The sequence below is a fragment of the Zonotrichia leucophrys genome, chromosome Z (assembly GCF_028769735.1).
Source record: "Zonotrichia leucophrys gambelii isolate GWCS_2022_RI chromosome Z, RI_Zleu_2.0, whole genome shotgun sequence".
Classification (NCBI taxonomy): domain Eukaryota; kingdom Metazoa; phylum Chordata; class Aves; order Passeriformes; family Passerellidae; genus Zonotrichia; species Zonotrichia leucophrys.
In genome coordinates, this window is record NC_088200.1 from 54,907,609 (window position 1) to 54,932,252 (window position 24,644).

The 24,644-nt window shown below is 44.2% G+C and overlaps 2 protein-coding genes across 2 annotated transcripts in view; both read right to left on the bottom strand.

The window, feature by feature from the left end:
- Nucleotides 1-24,020, bottom strand: part of SLC27A6 (solute carrier family 27 member 6) — a 76,311-nt gene extending 52,291 nt beyond the window's left edge. The window contains exons 1-2 of the mRNA XM_064736874.1: nt 23,914-24,020; nt 23,506-23,724 (exon numbers count right to left, since the gene is read on the bottom strand). Coding sequence (XP_064592944.1) covers nt 23,506-23,659 — 154 coding nt within the window. The 5' untranslated portion in view covers nt 23,660-23,724; nt 23,914-24,020. The remainder of the gene's footprint in view (nt 1-23,505; nt 23,725-23,913) is intronic.
- SLC44A1 (solute carrier family 44 member 1) overlaps nt 23,967-24,644 on the bottom strand; it is a 72,844-nt gene continuing 72,166 nt past the window's right edge. Inside the window, exon 16 of the mRNA XM_064736871.1 lies at nt 23,967-24,097. Coding sequence (XP_064592941.1) covers nt 24,062-24,097 — 36 coding nt within the window. The 3' untranslated portion in view covers nt 23,967-24,061. The remainder of the gene's footprint in view (nt 24,098-24,644) is intronic.

Here is a 24,644-nt window from a genome sequence, read left to right on the forward strand (position 1 = left end):
TGGTAGAATGGGGATTAGAATGCCATACAACCCTCCAGTTGCCCTGGAACAAAAACAGCCTGAAACAGGCTTTTTTAACATTGGCCTGTTTGCTGGCAGCTTGTTTACCTGCTTGAGGCTTGGAGCTTCTGCAATGCCTAATATCTCCACAAGTTAAAAACATCTCAGGTTTCTGGGTATGCAAGGTTTTCTGGTGCCTGGGCTGCTTAGCTGTCAATACTCCAGATATTTGTGGCTGGATATTAAGAAACTTCTACTTCAGTACCTTCTAGAGGAATAAGTGGGAGGGCTGGTTTTCCTTTTAATGCATTCCCTCCCTTATGTAATATTCTTTCTTTGAGTTTATCTCCCAGAAAACACTTTCAATATTTCATTTGCTTTTCAACTCAAAAAAGAACAAATTTATTCACAGGCAGTGATGGTTCCCATGCAAGTTAAATCATGTACAGGGAAAGTAGGATAATTAATTTGTGGTACTGCACATCAGCCCAAATACTGAGGGTAGGAAATGTATTCAGCTGCTGAGCGGGACAGACCACAGAACCTGACCTGCACTGAGGTGTCACAGAGGTAGGTTAAAGTGACAAGCTCTAAACCTTAGACGTTTAAATTTTAGAAGTTTCTTGAGAAAAATGGCAAAATGTGTCTTTGCCAAATAGTTTGCTTACATTCAAATTGTGGCTATCTCATTCTGTCCTTCTGGTGCATAAGCTTAACACAAGGCAGCATCAGGCTGATAGACTGAATCATTTGTGGTATGTACAGACATTTATGTAAATACTGCCTGTAGTTCATATATTCAGATATTAACAAAATTATTTCCAAACTTCTTTCCAGAGGTGATTTTTTTTTGTGCTCCTGGCATGGTGAAAGCATGTAAATATGACCCTCCTTCTTCGGATCTCAAAAAAAGACTCAGCATTATTAGCAGAATAAAGTCCTCGCATGTAAAAGGTGTCCAGGCTTTGAATAGAGAAATTAGTGGCCTCCCTATTTATTGTTGAAATTGATAATGTACAAAGGATTTTTTTGTCTTTTATAGGATTCTTTTTTCCTATTGCGAGAAATATTGTGGTCTACATGTGAAATATTCAGTCCCTCAATTTCTTCAAGGTCTTCTCGTTTGATAGGTTACTGTTGTTTCACATCCATCTATGAGAAAGGGTACTAATTTATATATTTAAAAGCTTTTCAGTACTAAAAATTCTTATAATATTTGGCAGTAATTTCTATAATGGTGATTTGACTCCAGTTTAAACACTAAGTTTTAACTATTATAATTTGTTTACGGCTTTTGTACAGTCCATGACAAAATTCCTTTATGAAAATAAGTTTAAGTAATATGATTTTCAAAATTGAATGCATGTCTTGCACCAAAACAAAAGCAAAGTCATCAAATTTGAAATAACAAATGAAGAGATGTTACTGATACTCTTTTGAGCTGGTACAAGAAAGAAATAATGCAAAAAAAAACCAGACAAGATGCTGAAGTCAGATACCATTATGGAAAGTACTGAAGGAGAAAGAAAAAACATGAAAGAAAGATCAACACTGTGAGGTGACTGAAGGCTTTGAACTGTGAAACAAATGAAAGTGTAGGGGAAAATACCCAACTCTGCAATCCATTTCTATTCTTACCACAATAACCTTACATATCTTGTGTTTTGGCAGGTCACCTAGACCTTATTGATGCATACAGAGGAGATTACTTTTAGTCCTGAGATAAAATTCCTCCTGTTTTTGAACAAAAAATACAAAGCAGGCCAAAAGAAGTCATGTGGAATATCTTCACTTTAAAAGAAATTCAACAGTTAATAAAGTATATACCTGATATTTATTTCACCAGCACATACAGCTTGTGAGAACAACATAGGCAACTGATCCCTGTGCTGTGTGAAATGTGGTTTCCTGTGAATTCTGACCATGGCTGGATGACTGCTTCCTTTGAAGCACAGTAAAACGTTCTCAAGTAACTCCATACTAACATACAGTGGCTAGAAGCTTAGGGCATATCTGAGATAAATTTTTTTGAAACAACTTTGAACAACATTTATTTCACAGTCTCCTCAGCAGTCTAAGAGTTCCTATTAGCATATGAAAATGTTTCACAATGCCCAGCTCCCCTGACCTTGAAAGTATAGTTTGTTTCACTGTTTGGGCTTTGGGAGCTCTTCACCTAGAGATATTTCTATGCTGAAGCAGGCTCTGTTGCTCACAAAAGTTCATTCTCTGCCTTTGCAGGCCCAGGGGACAGTGAAGGGAGTCCCACATGCAAATGAAGTCCTTTTTGGGGACCCTTACTTCACTGTTGTCTGTACAACTTATAAAGATGCAACTCAAAGCATTCAGGTTTGAATGCTTTATCATTAGTAGGAAGAGACTGGCACTTCCAGAGCCAGCTGCCATGCTTAATTATGTGGGTGGAATGCACTGTTGCTGTGAGAGGTAATTAAAATAACCTGTCAGCATTTTTGGTTGTTCATGGAAAGATGCAAACATAGCCATAGATGCAAACAGAATCCCTCTCTGTGCTCTACACTATTCTAGAAGCTCTTAGACTTGCAGAAAGAACCAGGTTTTGTACAAGGTCAAATCATCTTGGCCATTGTGCTTCAGATCCAGGGTAACCTCAGTGGGAGCTTGCTTTATGCAGCCTGCTGGAGAATAAACAGCCTTGGTTTGTATGTGCTGACTTTGGAAGTCATTATCACTCTACCCAGTGCAGCTTTCTAGTCACAAAGTTGCTGATTAATTATTCTCCTCTTGTGTAGATACAATTCTTTCCTTATTGCATTTAGTTCCTTACATGTTTTGCATCTTACTGCTTCCCCAGTTTATCAAGACATTTGTACTAGGAGCAAAAAAAGTACTGGTGCCTTAAAAAACATAGTGGGTAGCTCCATCACTGATAGAGAGGAATTTATTAGCATATCTTTTGTTCCTTAAACCAGAAATTAGAATACAATTTTGAACTGAACTGTAAACAAAAGAGATGTTCTAAGGCATTTTGAAAACATTAAGGATAAACACTTCCAGGTGGAGAGAAGTGGGAGATAATTTGTTCTTCACATATGCAGATGAATAAACCACTGTCTTTTAATCGTGAAGTCAGGAGCAGAGTTGTTGTCTTGTGCTCTTCTTCAACGTTTTCTGAAGATTAAATGTTGGTAAAGATTTGAATATGGAGGAAAAGGGTGAGAAAGAATGGCGGCAGTAATGGGCAGACAGAGTACTGTAATATATGTTCATAGTGAGAATAAAGCCAGATCAGTGACCAGACTTTTCTCTGAGCTTCCTCAGGTTTCTAATATTATCCTTTTTATTAGAAAATAATTGTGTCCTGGGCTGCATTAGGGGAAGTCTTGCCAGCAGGCCAAGGGAGGTTCTCCTTCCCCTTTCCTCTCAGCATTGTGAATGCCACACCTGTAATGCTGTGTCTAGTTGTGAGCACATGGGGAGTATTTTGGTTACTGAGGAGAATTCAGGCCAGCATGAAGATCTTTATGGATCTTTATTTCCTGCGAGGAAAAACTGAACAAGCTGGGGCTGTTTAGCCTGGAGAAGAAAAAGCTCAAGGGGATTCACCTCACTGAGCACAAACACCTGAATGCAGTGTATACAGAAGGTGGAGCCGTGATATTATCAGCAGTGACAGAACAAGAGGCAATGAGCACATACTGAATCTCAGGAGGTTCCTCTGAACGCTAAGATGTTAATATTAACAATAACAACATCAGGAAAATGTTTGAGTTTTTTACCTGATGGTGACCAAACACTTGTGCAAGTTGCTCAGAGTGGTGTTGAATCTTCCTCTTTGGAGAGGAGATTCAAAACACATCTGGGTAGCTGGCTCTAGGTATTTCTTCTGGACTTGAGTGACTGGACCAGAAGACATCCAGAGCCTTCCAACCTCAACCCTTCTGTGATTAGAAATCAGGCTACTGGTATTTTATAGAAATCTGTGTGTGGAAGTACTAGAGAAGTCAGCCAGTATGAGTAATGTTCAGAAATGCTACCACCTTGTGGTGCTGGAACGGCTGAACACACTGACAGCGCTCTGATACTCATCTCCTTACCTGCAGGGTCCCTGAGTACACGTGGTGTCCACACACCTTCTGAAACAAGATTTCAAAGTGCTTTTGTTGTTACTCCATACTATCAAAGTAATTTCTTTCAGTAGATTGGGTTGTTTTAGTTTAACATTATCCTCTTATTCATATGGTTTAGATAGACCTGCAAGGAACAGGGAGTTGGACCCAATGATTCTGAAGATTAGTAAATTTATATGGAATATGTAACAAGTATAGCTCTTTTATAACCTCACTCCAAATTCAGAAACCTCATATCCCATGGGAGATGTCAATCTACCTCTGCAAAATGGGCTCCAAATGGGGCAAGACCTAGGTTAATACAATACCTATTTTATCCATTTGGACAAAAGATCATGCAAATTCAGGGAAATACACAGCAAAATATGCAGCAGACTGGCTTTCCCTCATGTAAGTGTGGAGTTTTTAATTTTTAAATGCAAAAATGTGCAATGAAGGAAAGCACATGCAGCAGGTGTGCTAATGTTATATTTTCTGGTTGGCTTCTTCTTGCAAGATGTCATAGCACCTTTAACAGGCCGTACGTGTCCAATTCCAGAAAAAGCTGGAACCTACAGTCATTTCAGGCCAGTTATCATAAAAACTCTATTTCAGCAATATTGCAACTGAGAAGCAAAGGAAGAAATTTTGTGCCAGAATTGATAAGTTTTTGCAAACAGTTTTATCTGTGTTAATTCTGGTGTAAGTTGTGGAAAAGAATGACTACTAAATGTATTCAACTGTATTTTGACATTGAATGCTTATTTTCCACAAAAAATCTGATACTGAGCATTACATAAAATATTGTAATTAAATATTACATCATATTAACAAACATTGAACTGTAGTCTATATGCAGTGCTTGTGCAGTATTTTGGTTATGTTTCCAACTGCATGTTTTGTATTTTATTAATGCTTAGGACATTATTAATCTAATAATTTATGCACTTTAAAAGCAGAATCAGTCTTATGAGCTAAAGGAGCAAAATATTCAACTAACTTACGATATTGGTGGCCTAGACAAAAGTAATTCCTATCAGTGATAAATTAAAATAATGCTGTGCAAGCAATTGCTGCAAAGCAGGTTTTCAAGTGCCAGTTCATGAGCAAGTTGGTCTGCACTCAATAGTCAGTGGCCAGGAGCAGAAGTGGATATAAAACAATCTCATTTAAAATGTGGCTTACCTTAAGGGAAAAGTTCAAAACAGAATGTTCTCAGGCATTGTTACCACTTTTACAAAGTTTTCAGCATAGTAAACACTGTATTTTATTCTCAAACTGAAACTAGCCATGGTTTAGCTTCACACTGCTACTCCCATTTCCCCAATTCCCAGATCATTTAGGTTTTGGCTCCCGAGCTCAGTCAGTCTGCTATTAAGTTTGCCAGTTCATACTCTCATTTGGCAGCACTTGTGATACAAAGCACACTTGGACGACCCAGTCATTTCACACAGACACTGAGCAGCTGCCAGGTGGCAATAGCGTTCCACCACTACCAAGCAAGACTGTTTCCAATTGAACAGCTAGCACGAATTTGTCTTGGTAACTACCTAAAAACGTGCAATAATAATATTAAAAGTTTAGTGAAAAGCTATAAGTTATTTTAAATGTATTATGAATACAGGCCCCCAAGATTTTCCATTTAAATGATTCCTTGATGGTATTTAATAAAGTCAGGCTTTTCTATGCAGAAATACAAGTCTGGGGGAAAACCAAACCAAACCAAACCAAACCAAACCAAACCAAACCAAACCAAACCAAAATACCCAAACCAAATACAAGAACTCCTCAACATAACAAAATGTAAGTAAGCAAAAATTAAATAACTCCCTGCATACACTTAGGAACTTCTTCCTAATGTCCTTCTGCAAACAAGAAATTAAGTTAGGCCAAATCAAGTGAAAAATACTGTCTTGGAGCCACAGGGAAGGCCAGTTCTTTGTGTCATTGTCACTGGGCCTCTGCATTTCTTCTAGAGTCAAGTCAGAGGTTAAGAAGAATGACTTTCAGTGCACCTGTTTTTCACAAACCAAATTAACCACGGCTGGAAGTCATATTATAGAGAGCCTACATAAGATCTGCTGGAAACCTTAAAGACCAATTTTATCTTACATGCACTGTTGCATGGGAATTTCTTATGTTTGCTTGTGTCTTTTGATTAGGATGAATTTTTTCTTGTGACATCTTTCCACCAACCACCCCCCACCCCAAAAAGGAACTTTTTTTTTAAGTTTTAGGTTTTTTTGAAGTTTTATTTTGATTTTTTAAAATTGATTTTACCTCCTTTAAAAGGAATTTACACACGTGCAGATATTCATTGATTAGTACTAACAGGATGAATGGTAGTAAGCTCCCTTCAGCTGTGTCCTGGCGCTGTGTTTGGGGCGCATCGATAAACCCTAGGAGACGGGAATGGCCCGGCGCTCAGTGCCGCAGGAAGGGGAATCGGTGCGGCCGGCGGCTCCCGCGGCGGCATCGCTCCGCCAGGCCCCGGGGCGAGCGGCCCTCGGCATAACGCTGAGGCACGGCACGGAAACACTGCCCGCTTCCACCTGCCCGGCCGAGGGGCTTCGACCACACACAGACACACAGACACACTAATACACACACTCACACACACAGACACACACTAATACACACACACACAGACACAGACTAAGACATACATTCACACACAGACACACACTAATACACTCACAGACACACAGGCACAGACACACACTAATACATACACTCACAGACACAGATACACACTAATACATACACACACTCACATACACAGACACACTCTAATACATACACTCACAGACACACAGACACAGACAGACTAATACACACACTCACACACAGACACACACTAATACATACACTCACACACAGACACACAGACAAGAGCCACACACACACTAACACATACACACACAAACACACACACGCCCACACACACTGCTCCGCAGGAACGCCACTAAATCTGAACAAATGCTGCCCCAACGGAGGGGCTGGGATCCACCTTTAGGCCTGATACTGGATCTACTCAGGAAATTTCCACACGCGCGCTTTGGCTCCTCCCTGGTTCGAAGGCCCCGGGTGGAGCCGGGCCCGCGGCAGCTGCGGTGGCACGGAGGGTGTCCGTCCCGCTCGGCTCCCTGCACACCTCACACGTCCCCGGCCAGACCAGTGGCTCTCCCCGGCTCGGCCGCGGGTTTTCCACAGCTCATTCCCAGACCTCTCGTCCTTTGGAGCGTTTTGAATCGTGCTGCAGCGACACGAGGGCGGCTCGAGCTGCTGCACAAATTCCAATGCTGTTGAGTAGTCTGGGGCCTCTTTGTGCGGGCACTGGCTTCTGCAGAGTCTCAGGATGATTTCCCCTTCATCCCTACGTCTTCCTTAGACTAGAGTCCTGCCGTATTCCCAGCTGGATTCCTACTTTCCAGGCCACAGCCTGCGGCTAGCAGCTTACACACCGAGCTACCTGCACCGAGGGTGTTTGTCGGAACTCCCAGCAGGGAAGCTCTGCATTCATACGAGCACACACAGGGCAAAAAGGGCATTTGTTAAGCATCATAATGTAACCAGCTGTTTACTACAAACAATAGTAAACAAAGACTTGTAAGGGAACCACAGCCTGTGTAATTCCTGTCCGTGTGGGCAGGCCAGGGCTACATTTCTGAAAATATGTGAGAAATAAATCACAAGCCCCATTTAAATGAAGCAAAGCAGTGTAAATATGAATTAGTCAAGTATAAAGGGCCAACAAAGGCTGCCCTGAAGTCTCCACCTGTCCTCCTGTGAAGAGCTACCTTCTTCCACCATTACTCTTAAAACTATGTGAATTGCCTTTGCTTGAAGATATATGAGGGATTCTTTACTGAAAGCAGCTGAAATTAGTCAGGAGAAGAAAACAGCCCTGTGGTCTGCACAAACAAGTGTGGGCACAACCGGCTTCAGCGTGCTTGTGTGCATATGTTTCTTGGGTTTTTATTGCAAGGATTGATGTTGTTTGCTATGTCTGCTTACACACTTTATCTACTACATGTATTTACAGATAAATATAAACTATATTTATTTATGTAATTCTTTATTATGTGAGCAGTGGATGGTGTTTGTGATGACCCAGTCATAAGATGACATGTCATTTTACTCTTCCCACAGGATAGAATTTTTTTTATGTTGTGATTTTTTTTTACTGTCTGTTTTGAAGAGATTTAGATTTCAGTAAAAAGTAAGTAGAGCAAGATACTCCCAAAAGAAAGCTTTAGGATCATGACCACAAACCTAGGCTAAAGCCAAGAAATAACCATGTGAGGCTGCTGGACCAGTTTGTATGTTAACCAGAATCTACACTTACAGATTCACTGCAACAGCTACAGTCCTTGTGCCATCACTGCCTGTCTTACCTGCCTACACAATGCAATGCGAAGTTGGATGTAAAACTCTAGAACCAAAAATAACAAAAATTTTAAAAGGAAAAAATCTTGGTGAATCCTTTTGTATGAAAAAAGTATGCATATATTTATATACATCCATTAAAAACACTTAACCTACAGAAGTCTTTGATTTATCTTTTGCATTAATTGAACATGCAGAGCTGTTGATTGATACCATTCTCTGTCTCCAAAATACACAGTCATACCCTGACTGAGGCTTTTGTTATATTACTCCATCAGGAGGGATGTCTGCCCAGCTGCACTGCCCAGGAGAGATGCCATTGGACTGCTGGGAAACAAGTAATTGGAAGTGAGAAATAAAGAGCAGCGATGCCATCAATTCTCGGAATATGTGCTGCCCTTGGGTCTTGGAAGGAGACAGGCTTGTTCAGATTTTTTTAAAGGCAGTGAAAAGTCTTGCCACAGATAACCTCCACTGCCAAGTACATCACTTTTGAAGATGCTTTGCAACTACTTTGAATGAGACACATTTCTGGGTTTGAAAGTTTCTTTCCAACCTAAAGTCAAAATTCCATATTGTAGAACAGTCCCTCCCTGGTCCCTCAGCTGACCTTTCAGAGAACCAGGGGTCTGAATCCATCCTCAACAGAAGCCACATTGGCTAACCAGGCTATTTCTGCAGTTACCAGGTACCTTTCCATCATCTGAACAAAAACCCCACAAACACAGTGCCAGCAGTAAGCATCACACTCATTGACCCAGACTTCTTCCACAACAAGTCCAGAGGAATGCCACAAAACTGGTGAGAGGGATGAAATAGCTCTCTTATGAAGAAAGAATGAAAGAACTGAGGTTCTTCAGCATGGAGAAGAGAAGGCTCCAGGGAGACCTTAGAGCAGCTTTCCAGTACCTAAAGGGTACCTTTTCCTACAAGAAAGGTGGAGAGGAAATTTTTAGATGGGCCTGTAGGGACAGAACACAGGGAATAGCTTCACACTGACAGAAGGCAAGGTTAGATTAGACATACGGGACTTTTACAACTCTTAAAGTTCTAAAAGAATCCTAGGGTATCCTGAGTTGGAAGGGGACCACAGTGATCCAGTCCAGCTCCTGGCCCTGCACAAGACACCCCAAGAATCACACCCTGTGCCTTGAGAGCATTGCCCAAATGCTTCTTGAGTTCTGTCAGGCTGGTGCCGTGATCACTGCCCTGGGGAGCCAGTTCCAGTGCCCAGCCACCCTGTGGGTGAAGAACCTTTTCCTGGTATGCAACCTAAACCTCCCCTGACTCAACTTCAGGCCATTCCCTTGGTCCTGTCCCTGGACATGACAGAGAAGAGATCAGTCCCTGCTCCCCCTCTTCTCATGAGGAAGTTGTGTCTCCTTCTCTTGGCTGATGCAAGCAAGTAACCTCAGCTGCTCTGAAGCTCTTCCCCTCTAGACCCTTCTTCATCTTCATCGGTCTCCTTTGGGCACTCTTCAACAGCTTTGTATCTTTTTTCACATTGTGTAACCCAAAACTGCCCCCAGCGCTTGAGGCGAGGCTGCCCCAGTGCAGAGCAGAACAGGACAATCCCTCCCTTGCCTGGCTGCTGATGCTGTGCCTGATGCACCCCAGGCAGAGCTGGCCCTCCTGGCTGCCAGGGCTCTGCTCACTCATATTCAACTTGCCTTCAACAAGGACTCTCCGGTCCCTTTCCACTGCTCTCCAGCACCTCATTTCCCAGTCTATAAACATACCCAGGGTTGCCCCATCCCAGGTGCAAAATCCAGCACTTTCCCTTGTTTAACTTCACACAGTTGGTGATTACCCAGACCTCTGATTTGTCGAGGTCTCCCTGCAGGACCTCTCTGCCTTCCAGGGAGTCAATGGCTCCTTTCCTTTTAGTATCTCTTCAGAAGTCCAGGTCATTTATGAAGATGTTGAAAAGCACTGGGCTAAGGATGAAGCCCTGTGGAACCCCACCAGTGACAGGTCACAGCAGTCTGATGTCACCCCATTCACTGCACCCCTTTGTGCCTGACCATGAGCCAGCTGCTCACCCATCACATGATGTGTTTATCCAGCTGTTGGCTGGACATTTTCTGCAGGAGGATCCTGTGACAGAGAATACCAAAAGCTTTGCTAAAATTCAAAAAGATCACATCAACCGGCTTCCCTTCATCAACCAGGTGGTTCACGACAACCTTTTCATTACCCTTGGAATCCCAGGATCCATGTCTGTGTATGATGGGCTGTCCCATCACTGTTCTTGCCTCTGGATTTCAGAACCATTTAGAGACATTATTTCAAACATTTATCTTTTATTTTTGAACTGTATTATTTGTTAGTTTAAAGTCTGACTGCAAGATGGTGGCAGGTGCCCTTTGGCACAATGGTCTGCCCTTTAAAATTTTGTGAGGTGACAGCCTCATTTGCCATTCACAATGCTTCTTGTTTACCTCACTAGTAAAATCTATATGCATCCAGTCATTTCAGGCCAGTCTCTGCACCAACGTTTTGCCTGTTTGTTTTTAAAACCAGGGTTTTTCCTCTCTACAGCCACACTAGACTGGCAAGATGGACACAAGGACATTTTGCATTTGCAGGGCCCAGTAAAGTGTCCCCTTGGTCTTGTCCAGCAGTAGGAGAACATTGAACTCAGAGGGAGTTCTCTTTGCAGTTTTGCTTTGTCAATGGTTGTTTCATCTGCATGTTTACAAGGATACAGGCCTGCATACCAAGAACACAAAATAACAAGGCATGGTAGTTCAACCACAGCCAGCAGCTGAGCACCACACAGCTGCTCACTCACTCCAACCTCCCACCACCCTGGTGGCAGAGCAAGGAAAATGAGAAGGGAATAATCCAGTAAATCTCATGGGTCAAGATAAGATACTGATCATGTCCCTGGGGTCGCAAGCACACTGTACCCAGTGGTGGCATTGACAGGGCCAGCAGAACATCTCCTTTCTAAGCAGAAGGCTATGAGGTGTGATATTGGGATCAGGGGCATTTTGGAGGAGATGATTACAAGCAGCCAGATTTCTTCTTTGTGGGGAAATTTTCAGCAGTAAATTTGGGGAGGAAAGCCTTGCAGTGGTTAGCACATCCAGCATGGGTTGTCCTCTCACCACTATGCCTGGGTTTTCCATAATTTGCCTACAAAGCCAAGAACCAGATGAACCTTGTGGCTGGCATTGATAAGTTCCTTGTTTAAGTCATGGTTTCAAGAGAGTGCAATCCACCAATCTGAATCGAGCCCTGGAAAAAAAACATGCTTCTTAGATGCCTGCTGTGCTGGAGGGAGGCGTGAAGGGACAGGCAGGGTGGCCGGCAAAATTCACATGGTCACGGTTTAACACAGACACCTGCTCAGAGCAGAAGCAAAACAAGCCAGTTGTTATGAATACATTTCTCTATCTTCCTACCATTTTAACAGGAAAAAAAGTAAATGCCAGGAGCTTTCAATAACTGTGCTTTTCATGGCAGCCTGGGGAAACACAACAATCCTGGAGTGGATAGGAAGGTTTGTGGTTTTCCCTACGCTTGCTTCTAAAATCTGAGAACGCTCTTCCCCTTCTCACTTCCCAACCGCGAGAGCGATTTCCACAGAATCGGGTTCCTCTCCTCTCCTCAATTTATTGTAATTAAAACAATAATTACACACTCCAGAGAGGTACTGGATGTTTATTCCAGAGCTGCGCAAGCCTGGTGGTATTCCAGAGACGGAGCGCGCCCTGCCGGACTTTCCCCTGCATTATTTACACGCACAAGCTCGGAGTCAGTGACTTCCCAAGTACAGCCCCGCTAGCACGGTTCGTTCGGAAATTTCCATACGCTACATATCCCAGATAACTTCTAAGCGTGCTCAAGAGGAGGGTCCTCACCTGGTTCGGCCTTTTTTGCTCTACACAAAGGCGTGAATTTAAGCATTATAATGCACATAGTTAAGCTATAGGACAGATAGACCTTGACCTATATCAATGTATACAACACACACACATCAACATCCTGATTCACTACGTCCTTAAATCTCGTCACGTTCAGTTCCCGGATGTCCTGAACTAGGCGATGCTAGCCGCTCCCAGTTCCACTGATCAGGTCTCCTTCCTTGCTGATTAGCCTTGAAAGTGTCCCAAGATCTTACACCAGCGCACATCCTGCCTTCAGGCAGTCCTGACCCATTCCAGGCTGTGCATGGACAGGAGGCAGGTCTGCCCCGGCGCGGGGCTGCAGGCTGGCTCCAGCCCCCCCTCGCCCGCTGGGATGCCCGCTGGGAGCGCGCAGCCGGAGCGGGCCGGGATGCTGGGATACTGCTCCTGGGCCGCTCTTGGAGCTGGGGGTGTCCCGCAGCGCGGAGCCTGTGCCCATGGCCCCGCTGCCACGTGGGATCGCAGCAGCAGCAGCAGCAGCCACATGTGAGGCTCGACTGCCCTGCCGTGGGTTCTTTGAGGCCCCTTCTAACCCCAGGCATTCTGTCTCTAAGTCTTGTGCATACGTGTTTACTTTGCTTAATCACAGAGTTCACTAATCCAAGTTCTAAAAATAAAGTATGAAAACTTTAAAAAAAAATTTCCAGCACTGCAGTGTTGAAAGCAAACTGTAATTTCATAATGATGGCGTTTGACACAGCCACGGGCACAGAACAGCCACTGGGCTGGAGTGCAGATCTATGGTGTTACAGCAACTTTGAGCACAGTGCTGGTATTAAAATGCATCACCACACTTGTGCCATCTTTGGGACACTACCCTACTGTGAATTTTGTTCTGTTTCTGTTGGGTAAGTTTCAAATGGACCTAGCTGATTAGAATTTGGCCTTTAATTTCACTTAACTATTGTGAATTTAATTCTCTGCCTCATTAATGCAACTCCTGCTCCTTCCCTGTCTCTGACAGAGGTAATTCTTCAGTGCCCAGGATGTATCAGTACAGGTAGGATAAACCCCTATACACCACTCAAATAAAACAATCAAGGGAGTTCATGAGAGCTGTTGGAAAGAAATTGAAGATCTATTATGTGGGGGGGAAAAGTATATTGCTCAGGAGTCATCTGCCTATGAAGATGAAGGCTCAGTTCTTCGAACCACATAATTTTGTCATTTTCTGAAGTTGCTCCTTTCATGCCAAAGTGTCTACTGGAATAACCTTTGACCATGTCAAAAAGCAGTGAATAAATACATTTTCTCAGCCACTGCCTTTGAAAGCTATGTGGCCCAGAGCCACAGTCCAAAAGTCACTTCATATTTTAAACCAGATTTTGAGAAGCCCTTCAGCCAGCCAGGACCAGAAACAAGACAGGCAGAGTGAGGAGATAAACTGAGAGGCAGCAGCAACAGAAAGAGAAGAAAAGGGGAGGTTTTTCACATGGCATGAAAGCAAACACACCTGTGAAAAGGCTCTGCTGCTGCCTGTATTTTTTTAGTGGGCAGTCAGGGGCAGGAGTTAAGTGGGAAGGAGGAAATATGAGCTCTCACCTCTAGGGAGAGATGTGCTGGCATACTCCACTGGAAAGACCAGTTACAGTGTGGAAGAGAAGGAGCATAATTAATGGAGGTTTCCAGGGCTGTATGCACTTTACTGGGCTGTACAGCCAGTTGCAGTCCCCCAGCTGTTAAAGCGTAAGGAATATTGTTCATCCAGCTTGCTGCCTTTGCCTCCCTTCATTATAAAAGGTTCCCAAATCAAATTTCAGGCAAAATCTATTGTCCCCATGGCACACTGCTGGTGCCAGGGGCACTGCTACTGCCATGCCTCTGCCTTTAGGTAGCAAGTGCTGTTGGATTCCAAGGTGCAGAATGGAGGACAAAAGGCTTCTGAGAAAGAATTAGCTGCTGCCCTCTTAATGGACTCAACACCTTCTAATCCTGCTTTTGCACTGCAGACTGGCTTGCTGTCCTCACCTATGACAAGCATACACCCTGCATGCGCTGCTGTCTGCCACAAAGAGCTTGCAGACACCAGAAGGTGTGGTTTTGTGAAACCCATGCCTTGTGGCCTGGACTCTGGGCAGGAGGCTGCAAATGCCCAGCTGATGGCACTGTGTCTTCATCAGTCTGCCTGTCTAGGGGAAGAGGAGGGTTACCTGCCTGTGGTCAGTGACTAAAAGGATTGCTGTAGCGACAAACATAGTCCATGATGTGCCGTTTTACCCTCTAGTTAACAGTGAACAGGGGTGCTGGCATCTGAAGACTTGGCAGAAAAGGACGCTCTTGTGCATGCAGAGGGCCTGGGCACAGCCGAGCTGGAGGCTGTGGCATAGGCAGTGTACGGAAAAATTCAAGTCACCAGAGGTTTATGTCCAGAAAGGGAACAGAAGAGTCCTGTAACTTTATTCATGGGACATTGTTGCAGAATGGTCCGTTTGTTGGGGATGAGCCATTTGTCGGGTGCAGGGAAAACTCGGGGTTCAATTTGAGTCAACAGCAAGTTCCGTTTATTGAAGAAAGCATCAGACACTTATACAGCAAGTAATAAGCTTATGAATATTCTTTAAGCTAAGTGATCTATTGGTTAAACTATACCATGAACTCTTCCTCATTCTTTTGGGCCTACATTCTCTATTTCCCACATCTCTCTGTCTACTTGTTATCATACCCAGCTAGGCACAAGGACACACTATCTTGCAGGTGCAGGACTTGGAATTAGCCACGGCCTTGTACTTTTCCAGTCTCTAGTCAGCTAAAATCCTAACAGGGTATTTCCCCATGGGGTCTCTCAAATTGTTGGAGGATGCAGCCTCCTTTTTTTCCTAATTTCCTGGCTGCATTACCCTCTTCCTTTTCCCATTGGCTGAGGTACATGCAAGGTACAGACTTCCAGATTTGCCTACTATATGTCTCCCTTAATGTGCAGGCAACCCCTTTTTGTACATTAAATGATATTCATATTATATTAAGTCATCTTCTTCTCTGAGTTTAGGAATTTAGCTTGACATTGGCTGAAGAGCAGTCCATGTCTACTAGTCAATTTTCTGAAACTGATAGTTTCTCCTGTTACTTCCTTATCTAAAAATCCCTGGCCCTGTAATGTGTGTAAAGACACATTCATCTTATTCCTTTCTATAGCAATCCTGGCTCTCCTTTTGGGAGATGTGGGTGGTATGAAAGCCTGAGGAGCAGTCCCACACTCTCCTCTCTAAGACACCCAGCTGTGACTACAGCAGAACACCATCAGCATATTCTCAGAAAGGAGATGCAGCCATTCCTGATCCACTTCTCCATAGCATTTGCCTGCTTTCTGGGGCAGAATGAACCATGTTGCACATAGCTGGCACTTTCCCACAGCCGTGGTGGCCACCCTGATCAGAGAAGAAGGTCTACAGTGTGCTCCTCTAAAAAGTGTAGCTGTTACCAGAGACCTACCATGCAAATCAGACTGTCACAGTGCTCAAGAAAGCATCTATGCACTGTGTACACCTTCCTTCACAGGAACTGGTGACTGCAACTACTGTGGTTTGGACATGCCTAGTTTGAAAAGCCTGCCTTTTTCTGGCCAGCTGGTCAAATGGGTGGCTTTCTGATCACTGAGAAACATTTATAATTAATAGCATGTTTTACTGAACCCTCCTGTGGGCATGCCTTCTTTTGAAGTAGTTGCAGTTTTGCTCAGGCAAGTAGAATTTTACTAAAGTCGTTGGGGACATTAGAAATAATTTGTAAAAGATTCAAGGAGCAGAGAGAAGGCAGAGTGATGAAGGAGGCAAATTTACAAGCATTTTTGCTGGTTTTGCTGTGACCTGTTTGTCTCAGGTCTGCCATATCCCCACAAATACCTTCAGACCTGGGTACCAGTGCATTTCCTGCATTTCCTGTCCCCACCATGCCCCAGTGTCCCTCAGTACCTGCCCCTGCAGGCACCTCTCTGGCCCTGAGCTCCACAGCCCTCACCTACCTGCGGATGCTGAGGGTCCGTGCAGAAGAGGGCACCATGAGATGGCTGCAGGGGCACACCCGCCATTGGAGGAGCCTGCATGTGTGCTGGTCTGCGTGCCCAGGGTCGCGAGGCTGTGCCAGCTGCCTCTTGGAGGACCAGTGAGTAACAACACATGGCACTATGCTCTGCTGATGTCACTAACTGAAGGAAATTTTAATTTAAAAATGCCATGTGCTGAAAGCAGTAGTCACTTTAGGGTGCTCTTGGTTTTCCCTTGAACAGTGCAATGAAATCCTGCAGAAACCAATGTCAGTCTCTCCGTGTTACTGGAGCCAGTGTGGAGTGCCTAACTCCTCATGTCTTCTCAAAGTAAGAACGTCAAATAAATCACAGTATTTCAATTATAAGTGGATGCAAGATAAAACATATTCTAAAGCAAAGCTTTAGTTTTTTAGATCTGAATCTATCTATCTATCCTATCTCTGTTTGCAATGTAGACAGATTGCATTTATGGGTTTGTTGCTTGAGCCGATGAGGGACCCTGCAACTAGCAATTCCATTTAAATGCTTCTTGAAGAATCAACTAAAATGCATCATGCATAAGTCCTTTGGTCCTTGTTCAACTCATTTTAGGGTGACATGGTCAAAAATACTTGATTGTGCATATCTCCTCTCCACTCTGCTTGAAGTGCAAATAAGTGGGGGTGCAGTTGCACAGTTGAAATTCCACCATAACATTTTGTACGGGAGTCAACCCCCAGCTTTACCAAGCACTACACATACACAGACGGAGGAACTGTAGGATGCAGATGCAAGCAGGTAGCAACACATCTGTGTCTTGTTGCCAACATTAGGGACAAAGCAAGGGGATCATAGTTTAAAACAGCAGCAGAACTACATTGCCATTGATTGATCCTATAAAAGGCAAGACCGAGATTGGAAGCTGTTGTCCACTTCTCTACCTTCACTGAAGTTACTGGGGCAAGCCAGAGCTGCAGAATGCACACAGCTTCTATTTTCCATCCTTGAGGATGTTTAAACTGTGAGACACTGAAATTTGATGTCTAGCTTGAAAAAAAACACAGAGAGGGGGAAAGATGGGTAACTTTGTCCCAGGCAGAAGCAAGAGTCAGAGCACAGGCCTGACTGTGGGACACCTCAAGGCCCAGGAGAGCTGGAAGAGAAGTATCATGTAGGCAAGGTGTGGATGGGGGAGAGATGTAGATTATGCAAGGAACTTGAGGCTGGGGGCAAGGGCTTGGTTTTGGAAAATCACAGAGAACAGCAGAGAACTGAATGGAAGCATGACCGGGAAATGTTTGGGTGAGTGAAGAGAAGGGGTTTGAGGTAAACAGATAGAAGGGAAGTGGCTGAACATGTGGACAGCAGAAGCACAGGGTGAGTTTTTTGTGTGGCATGAAGATCAACTGTCTTTTCAAAGAATAGAAAAAACTAGGACTGCAGTGATTGAGGTGAGGTAAAAAAGGTGGTTCAGGGATGTAATCCTCAAGAAAAAAAGAGATTTATAAAAGGGTTGAAAGCCACATTTCTGCACTTCTGTGAAGGCAATGTTGCATATATTTGTGTGACTATTTTAGGGAGCAGTGAGGGATGAAGATCTGACCCTTTAACTTCTCAGATCTTACAGTGAATTCTGGCTGCACAGCAAAAGAAGGTTCACAGCAGGAAAAAAAAAAAACCACAAAAAACCCCCACAGCACTTTTTGGGCTTGATGAGTCTTAACTCTCCTTAAGCACAAGAAGCGGAGGAGCATAAAAGGGTGTTCTAATCCTGTCCTACTCTTACGGTAAGTGAAACTCAGAGGCAGCAGATCACCTTTGCCCCAGACACCTATTTTCTGCTACCTCCTGGAGAGCAATAACCTCTGGTGCATCACCTTGGGTTGCAGTCTGATAAGCCAGCAGGAGGAGGCAAGGACAAGAGCTGGGGGAGGTCAGGTACTGTCAATGCCAATGCTTTGTGCACCATCTCCTGACTCCGGGCTGGGCCAGTCAGGAGGTGAGCTTCTCATCTGTTCATGCTTCTGGCTGCACTCATAGGCTGGCTGTGTCCAGTACAGAAATCATGTGAGGCATGTGCACCACGGGCTGTGGGGAGGACACATGCTGACACAAGTAAGCCCTGCCTTGGAAGAGGAGGGAGGAAGGGCACAAAGGGTTGACATCTGTCAGAAGGTTATCAAGCTGGCAATAGTCCTCTAAGGCAGGAGGCTGGTAAAGCTCACAGCAATGCTGGCTCATTGGGAGCCCACCTCAGGACAGGCTCAGAGGGGCAGAGGGGCCACTGAAAGAACAGGTCACTGGAAACCACACCACCCAGCTGCAGCACCACATCTCATCTCAGAACAAGGCTTTCCAGAACTGGAGCTGGCCCAAGAGGTGCCTTTGAAGACTGGAGACTTCACTGCAATGGGATTATTTTTGTGGTGAAAGATTTCAAGTTATGGGCTCTAAGGAGATGAACCACCCTTTGCTGGTTTGTTAAAAACCTCAACTAGATAGAAAAGAGAACAGTTTGTTCTTATAAGAAAAACTAGAGGAGAAAAAATGCTGCCTTTTCGTTTCAGAGAGCTGCACTCAGTCTCCAGTTGGGACCATGAGAGAGAGCACCATTGCTGGGAAGCTTCCAAACCCAGAGAGTGCTGTACATCCATCCATGCATGCTGTGGGAAGCGGTAGTACATTGTCAGGGCATTAAAGGGCATTGAATTACATTCCCTAATGAGCTATGAGCTGCTGGTGAGACCCAGCAGCCCAAGCTACCTTAATTTTCTAGGAGCTTACTCAGTCTAGCATGGCTCATTTGGTCTCCTGATCTTCATGGATAGGGGTAAGAACAGGCCCAGTGCCTCACAGGAATAAATATGGCTCAACACACACTGAGCTGAGCTGAGCTGAGTTACACATGGAGGATATGGCAGAGCCAGTGTTCTGCTGAACAGCCAGGGTGTTTCTTCCTGCTGAGGTCTGTGAGGGAAGCTATGGGCAGCCTAAAACCTTCACAGCTGGCAGGTGTAACCATGCTGGCTCTACTTGGGGGAAGGGGACATGGAAAATTTTCTCATCAGCACAGGCCTGAGCAGAGAAATTGCTCCTGCTGACAGCCTCCAGTGAAAATCTGGCTTTTTTGTAGTGGTGTACTGTTGCTTAATAAAAGGCACAATGAGTTGCAGTGAATCTGTATTTCCTGTGATGCTATTTTGGTGTCAAAATTACTCTATCAGCAGCCTGTTTAAAATGGGGTATGATGGAGCGCTGATCTTATTAGCTAATTGTGCTTGCTAGTCTGTGGCTCTGTATTTCACAACCACATTACAATGGTTGGCTGATGGGCTCTGCAGCCAGGATACTTTTAATTCCCCCTGGATTTCATTATTTTGACTGCAAAGGAAGGAACAGAATAGCAGATGAAGCTGTTGCTCTTTAGGCTTATAATGCTGCCTATGCCTTGTACTGAGCTGTGCCCTTAGGCTGAACGAGTTGGCAGGATTCATCTGGATGAGTGAAAACAAAGATTTTATATTTGTCTACGTTTTGTGATACAAAAAAAAATTAACCCTTTGACTCAGGAGTAGCTCCTCTTTCTCTTCCAAAGAGTAGACTACTTCAGTATGAAGTGCTAATCATCTTTAATAGCTTTCACCTGCACGAGCACATCATAGGCATATCTGGACATATGTGGCATACTCAGTACCCCATGCTTGATGTGTTACTATGATCACACCAAGGTGCTCTGTGTCCTGGCCTGCAGCACTGCATCATTTCTTACCAGACCTTCTTAACGTTTTAAATACCAGAACAAGCAGAAAGGACAGTTTCTCCCCCTTGCAAAAAAGTAAGACACTCAAGACATGGTCTCTCCAAAAGCTTCTCCTGCTGCAAATGCAATGATGCTCAGATGGCAAGGGCTCATTTGTCTTCATATGATTTTTCAAAACACCCCCATGTAAATGCTTAATTCTAGCCAAAGAAACTTTTAAATTTTTTTAATGTCCAGCAGTTGTAATTGGTAAAGGCAAGCACAAATACCCTGCAAAGAAACACTCCACTGTCCCCCACTCCAGTAAACATGGCACAGATAATGCTCTTGGATTCCCTCTGAGCTTTCCAGAGGCCCACCTCTGAGAAGGGTCTCTGAGATCTGGCACCTCATTTACTACTAATTGCTCTTTTCATATTTGCTTTTTCCACTGCCTTTTCTCTACTTACGGCTGTTCTAGCCTCATCCCTCCAGAAAGGTTAGCTGGAAAACATCTGCAGGGGCCACAGTGGGGGTGGGTAGAGCTACAAGGTTGAAATACAAAGCTGCTCCACAGCAGCCCAGACAACAAGCGAGGCTTTGCCATTGCTGGGACTTACCCCAATTGATGTCATGCTCTGGCTTGGCAGGTCATCAGTTCATTCCCTCCTTCCTCCCACTTCCTTCACCGTGTCATGGCTGCAGCCCTTCTGGAGCCCAACCCCAGCTTGTGGCCATGTATATAAACGTTTAGCTTAATTCAAACAAGAGTTTCCCCTTATGGCTCAAAACCTTAATTGCCTTGTTATGTGCTGTTCTTAAAGTAAATTCAGATGGTGATTATGGAAAGGTAGGGGGCCCTGCCGCATGAACACAATAAAGTGAACAGAAATTCAGGCTTGTGTCTAGTTCTCCTACACTCTTCATTCAAGCTTTGATTCCTTATTATTTCTTTAAGAAGCTTAACAGCTTTTCAAGCTGTTCATCTTCTGGGAAATTCAGACCTGCAAGTGCTTATGCTGGTTTTTTTGGGGAGCAAATTACATTTTTATAAAGCTGTCAAGCTTCATCTTCATCATAAACAGCATGAACCTCCCATGCTCTTCTGGCAGGCTGGTCTCCTGCTGCAAGGAAATACAGACCATTCTGAGGTTTTCTTGTCCTTGTGTTGTCCCATAATGCACAGATACAACACCACAGCTTTCAAAAGCAAGCCATCATGCTCCTTGCCTGAAGCAGTAGGGCTTCTGTGCCCATAAGAAGGAAGAACTCTGCAGACCTCCTACCCAACCTTTCAGAACAGGCAGCAAACTCATGCTTTGAAATCCCTTTACTTCATTCAGCAATGTTCAACATTAGGTACTAAAGTTAGGTTTGTTGTTGTTACTAGGGGCAGTGCAATTTTAAGAGATTTGAAAGACACTCAGCACGCCTTCCAACATGTGGATTTTTCTTCTGGCAAAAAGCAGGCAGAGTGAAGTATCAAGACCCACTAAAAGACTGGAGGGGATTTTCTAATGAAGGATTAAGTGTTCAGATATTTTAACTATCAGAAGAGCAATGAGTCTGAGCAATGAGTCTGTTCATGTCTGTATCATTTCCCTTGCATAGGATACAAATTCCACCCAATTAATTGCCTCTTGCAGCTGCAGAGGCATTTTTAGATCCCAGTTTCACACACAGTTCCTATTTACCTGTTCCTATTTCATTCATCTGTCCTCCTGCCATATCTGAGTACTGACTGATCTTTAATGTACTCAGCCTTCATTGCATCCCCATCTTTGAGGAAAGGGAGGCACAGAGACAGAAAGTGAGATGTCCCAGGTGACAGAGGGGGAGGTCTTTGGTGGATAAGCAGTGTGTTGGCCACAGGCAGGTGTCCAAATATTTGAGTCAAACCTCTCCTCTCTAAGCAGAGATGGGGGGACATGGAGAAGTGGCCAGACCACCGTGCCTCATCTGGCATTGCCAATGCCTAGCAAATATTTTTTGTCCAAGGTTTGTATTCAGGACTTAATATTTAAAACTAGAATACAAGAGCTAACAGAAAAGCAATTAAAAACAGAAGACATCACTATTTCTGGGATGGTGGCAGACTTTTTTTTTCCTAGGGCACAGGGTTCAAGTCTGTAATTTCTTCTTCAGAGGACTCCAGTGTGAAATACCTGCTCATTCATTGGTTTCCCACTTGATTACTGTCAGGTGAGGTAGTGAGATACAGAAATTCAATAGCTTCTCTCATAGGCTTTATTTCTTGCTTTGACTGCCCTGGTAAGGGTCTCACAAAATCTGCTCTGGTGTTGGATTTTCTTTCACTTTATTTTTAGCATATTTAAGGTAAACAAGAATAAGCACTAGATGAAGATGATGGCAGTAGTTGTCAGAAAACCAGCCTTTTTAGGTTTTCTGTGTGTGGGAGTGCAAGCTCCATCCATTTCACACATTCATAATTTAACAGTAATTAGAAATTCTAAATAATCACTACCTGGGCACTAGATAATCTTCATTAAACTAACATCTAAATACCAGTGACTAAAACTGGGTCAGTGGCCCAGAGTGGAAGGAAGGAGTGATTCCAGACCCCAGCAGCACAGGATCTGAGCTCCCTGCCTTGGAGAATAAGTCCATTTGCTGCACACCAAATGCTGCATACAGAGGGTCACATCCTCTACACATGGCAGGAGAGCTCCTTCAGCAGCCAAGGACATGTGCTGTGTTGCTAGCAAGAAGACTAGTCCTTCATCTCCAGTGGGACAGCAAGGCTTTTCAGGGAGTGGGGATGTGAGAAGGCAGCTGCCTGTGCTGTTCTGCAATTGCCAATGTCGGGGCTGAGACCCAAGGGTAAGTGGTCAGAGATACATGCCCACCACATGAGGAATGTCTTGCCAGTGTGAACTGCTGTGTGGTTGAAGGAAAAATCCTGCTTCTACAGCTCCAGTCCTCTGTCTCCAGATCCCTGCTAACAGCAGGAGAGCAGGGTTTTCTTCCACAATGCACCACAGTACCCTGAAATTTACCTTGCAAGTCCCATATCCCATTCTGTTCTCCCTGCATATGGTTCTCTCACTAGCCTTCTGCAGCCCACCTTTAGGTGCCTGGTTTTTTTCTCCTAGACATCATGAAACTCTTGTTTCAGAGCACTGATCTCTGCAGACAGTGCTTCAATCCCTCACTGCTAAAGAGTATAAATAAAGCTAAAGAGCTCCTGTTCTGCAGCTCTGACATAGGCAAAATACAGTGGAAACCAGACAGGGTTTATACAACCTTTATGTCTCATGCCTCCTGCCCCTAACACCTCTGCTGATGACGGATATCTCTGGAGCCTCTTTTTCTCTGTGCAGCTAATCCCATCTAGCCTTGCACCTTCACTGTTAATAAACCGTGAAATAGACACTCTGAGCCAAGGGCACGTACCTTCAGTGGAACTGCAGAACACTGACATGCAGCAGAACACTCTGGGTCCACAGCATGGACCCTCCCTGTGTGCAGAGGTCCTGCTTGATGGGCTGTCTGATCCTTTTCCTCCTGATGGACTGATGATGATGATGACTGATGGGCACAACAGCATCAATCTCCATTTCAGAAGCAGCAGGAGTTTCCAGATAAAGTAAACTATCTCAGGCAAATACAGTGCTGAAGTGGTTTGCAGTAAAGAAAAACAGAAGCAGAAGACATGGTTTGGCTTCGCTACTAGTGCGTTAGAGTATTAGTTTTAAAAAAAACCTGTCAGCAAGAAGCAGAAATATGCTGTGCTATGGGACAGCGAGGAGAGGGGAAGAAATCTTTGTGACTGTATGTGCCTCTGTTATTGAGTCTACTCACCATCTATCTTTAGACATCCAAGCTGTTAGAACAGCTGTGCAGAGTGGGGATATGTACAGGTCCTTGAGGAACAAGGTGATGGTGCCACAAGAGGTGCTGTGCTGGGATATGCAGCTTGCATGGCTCATAATGCATAGCAAGATCTCCTTCATGCCTCCCTACTGTTCACTGCCCAACAGTGGTCCTGGTAAGGCAAAGCATCTTATGAACCAGCATGCTCCAGATAGCCTTATGAGCCCTGAGAGTCCTGCTTCCTGGGTACGAGCAAGGACTCTTCTGCATGTGTGACCCCAACCTCCCCTTTCACAGTGAAAAACTTTCCAACTGCTTCTGTATGTGACAGACTTCAGCACACCCTGTAGCCTACCAGAGAGGCTGAGGACTGTGGTGATGGGTGTAACCATTAGCCTAAAGGGGCAGTTTCCAAGACTCTGGAGGGAAGCTGAGAAGCAGAGATGTGAGAGGATCAATGAGAAGAAAGACAGCAAAAATATCCTGCCTTTCCTCTACCAAACGCCATTAATACGCTCATCTCAGAAAACATTACCATCAGAATGCTTTTCTTGGCACCAGGACAGTATGTCCAGTATAACTACAGCTACTCAGCTAAAGAGCAGGCACAGAACAAAGTAAAACTTCAGCAAAAATTTGACTTGCTTCTCAGGAACATGAGATTGTATTGTATGGAGTAAGAGAGCATGGCTTACACACACCACATGGATGATACAGAA